This window comes from Papaver somniferum, chromosome 1 (genome assembly GCF_003573695.1).
Source record: "Papaver somniferum cultivar HN1 chromosome 1, ASM357369v1, whole genome shotgun sequence".
NCBI lineage: Eukaryota > Viridiplantae > Streptophyta > Magnoliopsida > Ranunculales > Papaveraceae > Papaver > Papaver somniferum.
This window is the reverse complement of record NC_039358.1, coordinates 125,129,318-125,139,053: the sequence shown is the minus strand read 5'-3', so window position 1 is coordinate 125,139,053 and position 9,736 is coordinate 125,129,318. Positions and strand designations below refer to the sequence as shown.

At 36.7% G+C, this 9,736-nt stretch overlaps 1 protein-coding gene across 2 annotated transcripts; it reads left to right on the top strand.

Moving 5' to 3' along the window:
- The first annotated feature begins 3,185 nt into the window (after nucleotides 1-3,185).
- On the top strand, nucleotides 3,186-7,582 carry LOC113299521 (subtilisin-like protease SBT1.6). 2 transcript variants are annotated; one of them, XM_026548544.1, is made up of 11 exons: nucleotides 3,186-3,692; nucleotides 3,784-3,881; nucleotides 4,052-4,149; nucleotides 4,246-4,404; nucleotides 4,582-4,693; nucleotides 4,783-5,314; nucleotides 5,421-5,515; nucleotides 5,617-5,859; nucleotides 5,964-6,078; nucleotides 6,187-6,373; nucleotides 6,633-7,582. In XM_026548544.1, exons 1-11 carry the CDS (start codon nucleotides 3,573-3,575, stop codon nucleotides 7,235-7,237), a joined length of 2,364 nt encoding a protein of 787 aa, XP_026404329.1. In that variant the 5' UTR covers nucleotides 3,186-3,572; the 3' UTR covers nucleotides 7,238-7,582. The 2 variants fall into 2 exon arrangements, with proteins under 2 accessions (XP_026404329.1, XP_026404337.1); XM_026548552.1 differs by lacking the exons at nucleotides 3,186-3,692; nucleotides 3,784-3,881 and having other exon boundaries at nucleotides 4,794-5,314.
- The last annotated feature ends 2,154 nt before the right edge of the window (nucleotides 7,583-9,736 follow it).

Below are 9,736 nucleotides of genomic sequence, written 5' to 3'. Positions count from 1 at the left end.
TATGCACACACTTGGTTTCCGGCACATGAATTTATACACTAATGTGCGAACACACTATATATGCTTATATCCATAGTTGGTTACGTAATCTCAACTCTACATTTTCAATCATTGAAACATTCTTCTATAATGTTATAACATTCATTATTCACAACTATCGTCATCAAAGCTATTTACAAGATTGAAACGTCATCCTGACTTTCGTCACGGGTTAAGATGAAAAGTGGTTAAAGCGAAAGCTTACCAACACATATTTCGAGAAAAAGATAGGCGAGTAAAATCGACTCGAAATAGCAAATGTGTATGTATGAAAACTATCATACTTATACGACTTTGTCTCAAGAGTATGAGATAGAGTAGATATACTTTTGAGTGATAGATAAGTTCAAGTCTCCACATACCTTTTAGTCGGATGAAGTTCCACTGGTTCCTTGAGTAGTTCTTCGTCTTCGTAAGATGATCTCCATGGAGTCTGGAGCTCAACTACACTAAACTGTCCTAAACCGAGACTTAGCTATAAGTTCCTTGACAAAATGCTTGAGATAGCAACGCATGCGAGTTCAACCGAGCAATGCTCTAACACTACTATTTTCACGTGTAGTTTACCGTTCTTTAGGCCGGTTCCTATGGGTGTGGCAAATCTATTGATTTGTCATTTTTGCACCCACTATGGAACTGGCATGCCACTTAGCGTGGTCGAGTCTCGGCCGCTCGGTGTAGAAAAAACCGGTAGGTGTAGTTTCCACCGCCAGCGGTCTAGACTCGACCGCCCGTATCATCTCATCTAACGGTCATAATTTCATCATCCTATAAATACAATATCAAATTTCATTTTAACTCACATCATTTCTTCAATCTCCATTCTTTCACTCCACAAATCCAATATGTCAGTTCGAGTTCGAGCTCGCAAATGGATTGTGTCATTGCTTCGGAATAATCAGTAAGGATGTGAAGTTGTTTGTTGCTGCACTTACTTATGGCTATAGAAACCGACAAAATGGCCAAATGCATTTGATGTGGAGCAAATATGTCGGCTCGAATGGCGCAACAGAGTGGAAAAAGATTTTCAATTTGATGGTTGTTAGGGTGTTGCCCAAATATGATCAATTTAGATTAGCTGCCCAAATATGATGCATCTTTCATTTGTATGAATCATCTATCATTTGTATCAAATTTTAATTTTAAGATATTATTAATATAAAACTAGTGCATCTTTCATTAAAAGTTTAGAATTTTAATTTACATTAGTGCCTCTTTCATTCATCTAGATAATCACATAACTTATTACAATAAAGACTTTAAAAGTAAAAATTTGAGACAATGTTCTTCATCTTGTTTATCTTCTTCATTTCACCAAACTTCAATCAATGCGCTCATGAACAGAGTTTCCTTTGTTTATTTTCTTCTTTGCCTTCAAATTTTCCTTTCCTTGAACTTTTCGTTGTCTTTTCTTAGTTGGAGGTTTGATTTGGTTAATATCCAAAACTTGTAGACTTCTTTGGTTTTTACCTATTTCTTTATAACCTTCGCATATCTTACTAACGGCAGCTTCAAGCACCACTCCGGAAAAATCAAGTTGGGTAGCCAAGTCAAGTTGGGATTCAAACTTTGCCATTTTGAAAAATAAGATAGATAAAGATAGAAATTTTTTGTGTAAAAAATTTGGTGTAATTTTTGAGTGTGAATGTCACATTTTTATAGCGGTGAAGAAAGAACCGTTGGAGGTTTAAAATCAACCGAACGGTGGAGACTCGATCGCTTAATGTTTTTACCATAGTAGCGCGACCAATTTGTCAGGCCATCTGGCATGACAAATGGGTGGGTTAGCCACCTCTATAGGAACCGGCCTTATTGGGGTTGGTGTGTGTAGTTTCTAGAAATGTTGTTTATCACCTTTACACCTAAAAGTTACCAAACTAAAGTTAGTTTACGCTGGGGTTAATCTTGGTTTAGAGAAAAGGAAATGATTTTGGGTCTGTCATGTCTCTAGTGAAATTCTAGTACTCACAAAAGCATTAGTTCAATATTGATGAGAGAAAAAAATGAAAAAGCTTTATTTCAAAAAGATAATAAAACGGTTCATTTCATTTGTACTTTCCTCTTATATACTTTCTGTAATAAAATATATATGATCGTTTGGATTTCCCCCAACGATCACAAGAAAAAAGTAAGAAAAATGGGTCATTTGTCCAAATATTTTTAAATCACGGTTCAAATGGACGAGTACAAAATAGTTTGGGTGAAATGGCAAAAAAAAAAAAATAGTAAGGATGAAACTAGTTTGATCCTAGCTTAAATTTAAAAAATAGCAAGGATGAAACTGGATACATCCAATGTAAATGAAAAATAAGAAAAAATATTTGAAAATGGGCACGATGAAACTGGTTACATCCTGCCTATTTTTACATTTTTGTCCATTTAAACAGTATCAAAATCTAACTGTCCATTTCACCCAAAAATTATTGATTTTGATCTTTTTAACCAATTTTGTGAAAAAAGTATACGAATTCTTGAAGTATTTGATGTCTTCCTCTCTCTATCCCATGCTCGAAACAAACACAAAAACAAAAAACTACCGCATCTCAAATTTTAGTAAATTGTGTCGTCCAAAAGTCCACCTTTTTACTACTTCACCTCCGCGATGGGTTAATTTCTTGTTATTTATGAGTCACGAGGGAGTTCTATGGACATGTCTTTGTCATTTTGTTAAGTACTCCCTCTGTTCCGATTTACTTGACGTTGTTGAGTTTTTATGGAGATTAAGAAATACCATAGAGAATAAAATCTTTCAAATTCTACCCATATTAATTCTTCTTAAAATTTTAAATGATTAGTTTTTAGTTTCTAGATTTTAGAAAAAATTATCAATTTCCTAGTAATTGCTTGGGATATACTACCAAACTAGAGTACATTTAAAATTAGAGTATTGATTACAATAAAAATTAATGATATTGTATGATTCCAAAGCAAGGGCAAATCAGTGAAAATAAGAGAAAAATACTTAAACTTTCATCTATTTTGGAACATAAAAAAACCCATAAAACATCAAATAAAATAGAGAGGAGGGAGTATGTTTTAGGAACATGTCTTTGTGGCCTCGGGCTGTTTGATCGATTTTCTCTCTAATCCACGACTCTGGTCTCTCGTGATTCTCATGAAATAGCTACAGCAAAAAACAGCTAAATGGCAAGTCAGTTTGCAAGGGTACGGCGGGTGGACACGAGGTACTTGAAGGTCCAAAATCTACACTCTCTTTCCAAGTCACAAAAACAATTAATACGCTCTTAATACCAACTTAGATGATGGAAAATTTGCTTAAAAAAACAAAAGCTGCTAATTCTTTTCTTTTGACAAAAGCCTTTTTTCCCCAGTTTTTGTGGGATTTCTGTGTGTCCCCTCCTATTAAACTAGTCCTTAACTTTCAGGTACAGGTACTCAATGGGTAGTATAGATTCATTAAACCCTCCCACCACCGCCCACTATCATTAGCAATCTTTCCTTCATCACCACCCCCATTCTCTTCTTCTTATATATAGAAATCTCTAGTAATAATATCTTAAAAGGACCAATAAATGGCTACTCCATATAGATTCAGCAAAATAAGTAACATTCTCTATCTAGTCGTTGTTGTTACTTGTTTATCTGTTCTTCAACTCCCTCATTGTTTCTCTTCTCATGCTTCTACTTCAAAGGTACTGTCTACCCTTTCTTTTCAGGTGTTGCCCACTCCAATTTTTGTATCCATTTTTCATTTATTTGCTATTTCTTTAAAATTTCAAGCAGGCATATGTTGTTTACATGGGTAGTAGAGGAACAAATGAGAACCCGGATGAGATTTTGAAGCAAAACCACCAAATGCTCTCTCTTGTTCATGGAGGAAGGTCTGGAATTCTCATTACTTATCATTATGTTGTTTTCCCTTATCCAACCCCAAAACTTGGGTTCCCCCCTTTTTCTTTTTCTTTTTCTTTTTTTATTTTAACATTCCTGAATATTATTTGCTGTTCTTTGAATGCTTTTTTGTTTGTTTCTTTTATGATGAAATAAACAGTTTTGAACAAGCACAAGCATCCCACATTTATAGTTACAGACACAGTTTCAGAGGGTTTGCAGCTAAGCTTACACAGGACCAAGCTCAGGAATTGACCAGTAATTATTGCTATATTTTTAAGTTTTATTTTTATTTCCTCCTTAACATCAATTGCTCATTTAATTTAATTAGTACTAATACTGCTTAAATTATAGGAATCCCGGGAGTGGTTTCGGTGTTTCCGAACTCGAAAAGAAGTCTACGTACCACTCACTCATGGGATTTCATGGGTCTTGATACAAATGAAGCAATGGAAATTTCAGGCTATTCCACTAAGAACCAAGAAAATGTCATTATTGGTTTCATTGATTCAGGTAAGGTTCATTACTGGACGGGTATTTACGGTCACTATTACAAAGATTTGTTGCTTTTTTGAACTGTTTATCTAGTTGTGTGCTTCAATGTCAATGGACAATGGGGGAAATATGCCCATTGCGGCAGCTATTCAATCAAACTGGTTCAGGTTTTGATAAGTGAACTCTTTTATTCAGGAATATGGCCGGAGTCGCCAAGTTTCAGTGATAGGAATATGCCTCCAGTGCCTTCAACATGGAAGGGAGAATGCCAAGCTGGGGAAGAATTTAATTCTTCATCCTGCAACAGGTTTAGCTGATAAACACTTTTTTGTTCCACTGTGAATTTCAGGATTAGTAATTTTTCAGTTTTCCTCGAGTTATCTGATATTTGTGTAGGAAAGTGATAGGTGCTAGGTACTATGTAAGTGGGTATGAAGCCGAAGAAGAAAATTCCGTAAGGATGGGGAAATTCAAATCTCCAAGGGATAGTTCTGGACATGGTAGCCACACAGCCTCAATAGCTGCTGGTCGATATGTCATGAACATGAATTTTAATGGCTTGGCTGCTGGAGGGGCTAGAGGAGGTGCACCCATGTCTAGGATTGCAGTATACAAATCATGTTGGGACTTTGGTTGCTACGATGTCGACTTATTGGCTGCTTTTGATGACGCTGTTAGAGATGGAGTTCATATTATATCTCTATCCTTGGGTCCCAGTTCTCCCCAGGGAGATTACTTTAGCGATGCAATCTCGATAGGATCATTCCATGCTACTAGTCGTGGAATTTTAGTTGTTTCTTCTGTTGGAAATGAGGGCAGTCAAGGTTCTGCAACAAATCTTGCACCATGGTTAATCACTGTAGCTGCCTCTTCAACAGATAGGGATTTTACTTCTGATGTCGTACTAGGAGACGGGTCTAGTTACAAGGTAATGTTGCGCTCCTAACTGTATTTTTTTTCTTCTTTGTTTTTGTTTCTCACTATATAGTCATCTTGAAATTCCCTGACCTTTACATAGTTTGCCTGTTGGATAGGGTGAAAGCCTTTCTCTTTTCGAGACAAATGCTTCCACAAGGATCATTGCTGCTTCAGAAGCCTATACTGGATACTTCACTCCTTACCAGTCCAGGTAAGTTGGTAGACTTTTTGTTTAAAGAAAGAAATGAAATAAACAAGCTAGTTTTAATCACAGCTTACTCTTCTTTATGCATGCTCTTTCGTTCTGTCCAGTTACTGTTTAGAAAGCTCATTGAATAGTACGAAGGCAAGAGGAAAGGTTTTGGTGTGCCGGCACGCTGAGAGTACTTCAGAGTCGAAGCTGGCAAAGAGCAAGATAGTAAGAGATGCAGGTGGGTCAGGGATGATTTTGATAGATGAAGTTGATAAAGATGTTGCTATTCCCTTTGTGATCCCTGCAGCTATTGTAACATCAGAGATTGGGGACAAGATTCTGTCATATATTAATCACACAAGGTTTGCAAATGTAGTTAATTTTTCTTTACCACTATGAAGAAGGAACTAGGCTGTAATCTATCTGTGTTATTTATTTGTGGGATTTTGCTCTATTTTGTTTGTAGGAGTCCGACAACTCAAATCTTTTCTGCGAAGACTGTAATAGGATCTTTACCTGCACCACGAGTGACTGCATTTTCTTCAAAAGGCCCCAATTCATTGACCCCGGAGATATTAAAGGTAATGATTTCTAATTACTAGGAGTAAATACTAATCTCGGTGGAACAGAATCACTGTGTGGATACTTAACATCCCTTTTTTCGACTTCACTTTACTCTGTTTCCTCAGCCTGATGTTATGGCTCCTGGATTGAATATCCTAGCAGCCTGGTCTCCGGCTATTGGAAAGTTGAATTTCAACATTCTCTCAGGGACCTCTATGGCCTGCCCTCACATAGCAGGTATAGTAGCATTGATCAAAGCCGTGTATCCATCCTGGTCTCCTTCAGCTATAAAATCAGCAATCATGACGACTGGTAAAACTTCAGACTCCAAGAATTTTGTTTTACATTTATTCTGCTTAGATTCCAATATTGCTGACAAATGGAATTTTTACTATCACTTGATACTCATAGTACACACCCTTTCTCGTCTTTTGGATATTTTGTCTCTTACAACGTAGTATTAGTTGTTCATTAGGGTTGTTTTAGTTGGATACAACGGATTCTTATCCCCATTAATCCATAACCTTCTTATGGAGAGTTGTCTGATGAAATTGCATAAATGAAAATGCAGCGACGGTGGTGGATAAGAACAGAAGACCCTTGACAGTAGATCCTACAGGCATAAATGGAACTCCATTTGATTATGGAGCAGGTTTCGTAAACCCAACAAGGGTTCTTAATCCTGGGCTTGTCTATGATGCACAAGACATTGATTACAAAGCTTTCCTTTGTGCTATTGGGTATGATGACAAGTCACTGCAGCTAATCACAAGAGACACTAACAGCATTTGTAACAAACATCAGTCAATGATGTCTACCGCAGCAACTGCTTCAGACCTGAATTATCCATCAATCACAGTGCCCAATCTTAAGGACAGCTATTCGGTAAGGAGAACTGTGACAAACGTAGGTACACCAATGAGCGTTTATAAAGCAGTAGTGTCTTCACTACCTGGAGTTAATGTTACAGTGTCACCTAAGATTTTGACCTTCAGCAACTACGGGGAGAAGAAAAACTTTACTGTGAACTTTGAAGTGATTGCTCCAACTGCATCAACATCACCATCAGCATATAGAAAGGGATCATACGTATTTGGCTCTTTGACATGGCAGAGATCATCAAAAGGGAAGCTACGAGTTAGGAGCCCGTTGGCTGTCCGCATCATTACAGTCTAGTTCCAAGGCAGCAGGTGAATGTACATATGAAAGAACCGATAATTTTGTCTTGCTAAAATATTCATTCAAGCCCACTACTAGGAGCCGCCCACTACTAGGAGCCAGAGGAAGGGAATGCATATGATGCCAACTGAGTTAAATGAAAAGAAGTCAAAAGATTAGGGACTACTAAATCATACTAGTACTTTGGTAACATATTTATACTGAAGAATATCTCAGATTACAATGTTGATGGAGATTGAGTGAGAAGAGGGATTATTCATCTTCTTAAAACTCTTGCTGTTGCAGTTTTGTGCGAATGTAATTATTGTTAAATATTATAATAACCGGCCTTTACTAAAGTTAGTTAGATTGGTCAAGCGTCTCATTACCTTAATGGTAACTGGGATACTCACAAGCTAAATACCTGGTTAAACATGAGGAAATTGAGGCTATAATGAATTCCAACCTAAACAATGATGAGGAAGACTCTATTTCTTGGAGTCTTAATCACAATGGGAATTTCTCCGTCAAATCTCCCTGTAAGTCAAAAAAATGGATCAGAGATACAACAATGAAACTCAAATATCTGATTGGGAAAATTTTGAAACCTGGATGTTTCCCCTGCTATTTTACTCTTTCTTTGGAAGTGTGCCCACTAATGCTGAAAGTGCCAGCAGTTTGCACTATATTGTCCCTTTGCACCCGCAACAGTGGGAGGAAACTATGTCTAATTCATGAATGTCCATTTGCTTGATGGGAACATTATTTAAATACCCCTCAAAATTTACCTCTTGAAATATACCCTCTTCAATTTTTTAAAAAGCCCCTACCTTCAGAAAAGTGGAAGCAACTAGCACAAATTGGTTCTAAAAGTGGACGCAACTTTATACAAGTTGCTTCCATTCTCAAGTTGACTCCAAAAAACTTAATTTTTATCCCTCGGAAGTATTTGTGCAAGGTCAATCAAAATGGAGGGTATTTATAACATTCCCACTTGCTAGATTTGTTTGGCAAATCCTCCTTGGGATTAATGCTAACTTCACTGGCTGGTTAAATTCTTGGTTTGCTACTACATCTGATAGAGGTAATAGTCAGGAAGTTTATGCAACTATTTATGCAACTATTTGGTTGTTCATCTGGTCAAGAAAACTGTAATGCTCAACAAACTGTTAAGGGTATAAAGCACCATCTCTGCAATTATAACAAAATTCATAATGCTCCTACATAATCTTAACAATATGTATTATCAGATCCCGGATACACCTCAAACAATAATGTTGTTGCAGAATACTCTTAGAGAATGTTTTGGAGCTACTATTAAGATATGCACCCTCCAAAACCCAGAGATCCTTTATTATCACACTGCTCTAATTGCTGAAGATTTTGTAGGAAATCTCATTGGAAAAAGACAGAAGTCAGGATATCACAGAGCAAATGGATCAACAGGAGGAGCATACCTAGCTTTTGAGTGGGCCAAGAAAATGCAGCACATAAATGTTGAAATGGAAGCTCAAGATATGACCACTATTGTCGGGTTCAATTTGCTCTACAATAAGGTGATTGAAGGAAGATTCAAGACATTCTTCAGTTACCAAGGAAACTTTGAAGACACCACTACCACTCATATATTTTTTGTTTTATTGAACCCGAAATTGTTACGCTTTCAATCTTGTTATGGCTTGTAAAAACTATACTCCTTCTAAGAGTCAAAACTTTGGTTCTTGGCCTTTCCTTGGTTTGGATAGGTTGGAGGCCTCAGTGTAGTCTCTCCATAAGCTTGCTTATGGTTTTCATACAGTGGATTGTTTAGACACGAAAAGGAATACCTTTTCCTCAAGTCCTCTACCGCAACGGTTCCTCTTTTTATTATGAATGTTGTAATTTTGTTTGACAACCCGAAGTAGAAATAGTTTTTAGAAGTTGAAAGTAAAAAATATTTGCTTCACAAAAAGGAGAATGTTTTACTCCTAAAGTCATATTGAAATTAACAGTCTGTTTGGATATCAGAAGCAGAAGTTAGAAGCAAAATGTTTTTATTTCACAAAAAGTTAACTTTTTTACTTTTAAAAGTCATTCTGAAATTGTGTATCCAAACTAACTCATGAGTTTTCTGCTCTCAGAAATCAAAAAGTCATTCCGAGTTAGTCAAGTCCAAACGCCTAAAAAGCAAAACTTTTGGTTGGGAGAGAAAGAGAGCTCAGGTTTTTTCTCGGTCTTTTCTTTATTTTCTGTTCAGGTTTTTTATCGTTATTTTGCGCTACCATGGCACAAGATCAAAGTAAACCACATGATTGTAATGACCAAAATAATCATGTTCGTGTCCATGTCCCAAATCCTAAACCTAGGTCACGTTCAAGATCAAAATCTAGAACTAGATATGTTTACAGGCCAAAAATGAACGAAACCCTAGTTTGGCCGATAATAGGAAACCTGTTGAAGATGATAATTGTGGCGTTGTTAATGGCCAGAATAAGGAAGGAACTAAAAAAAAAAATCTCTTTTAAAGAATCGCGCTCA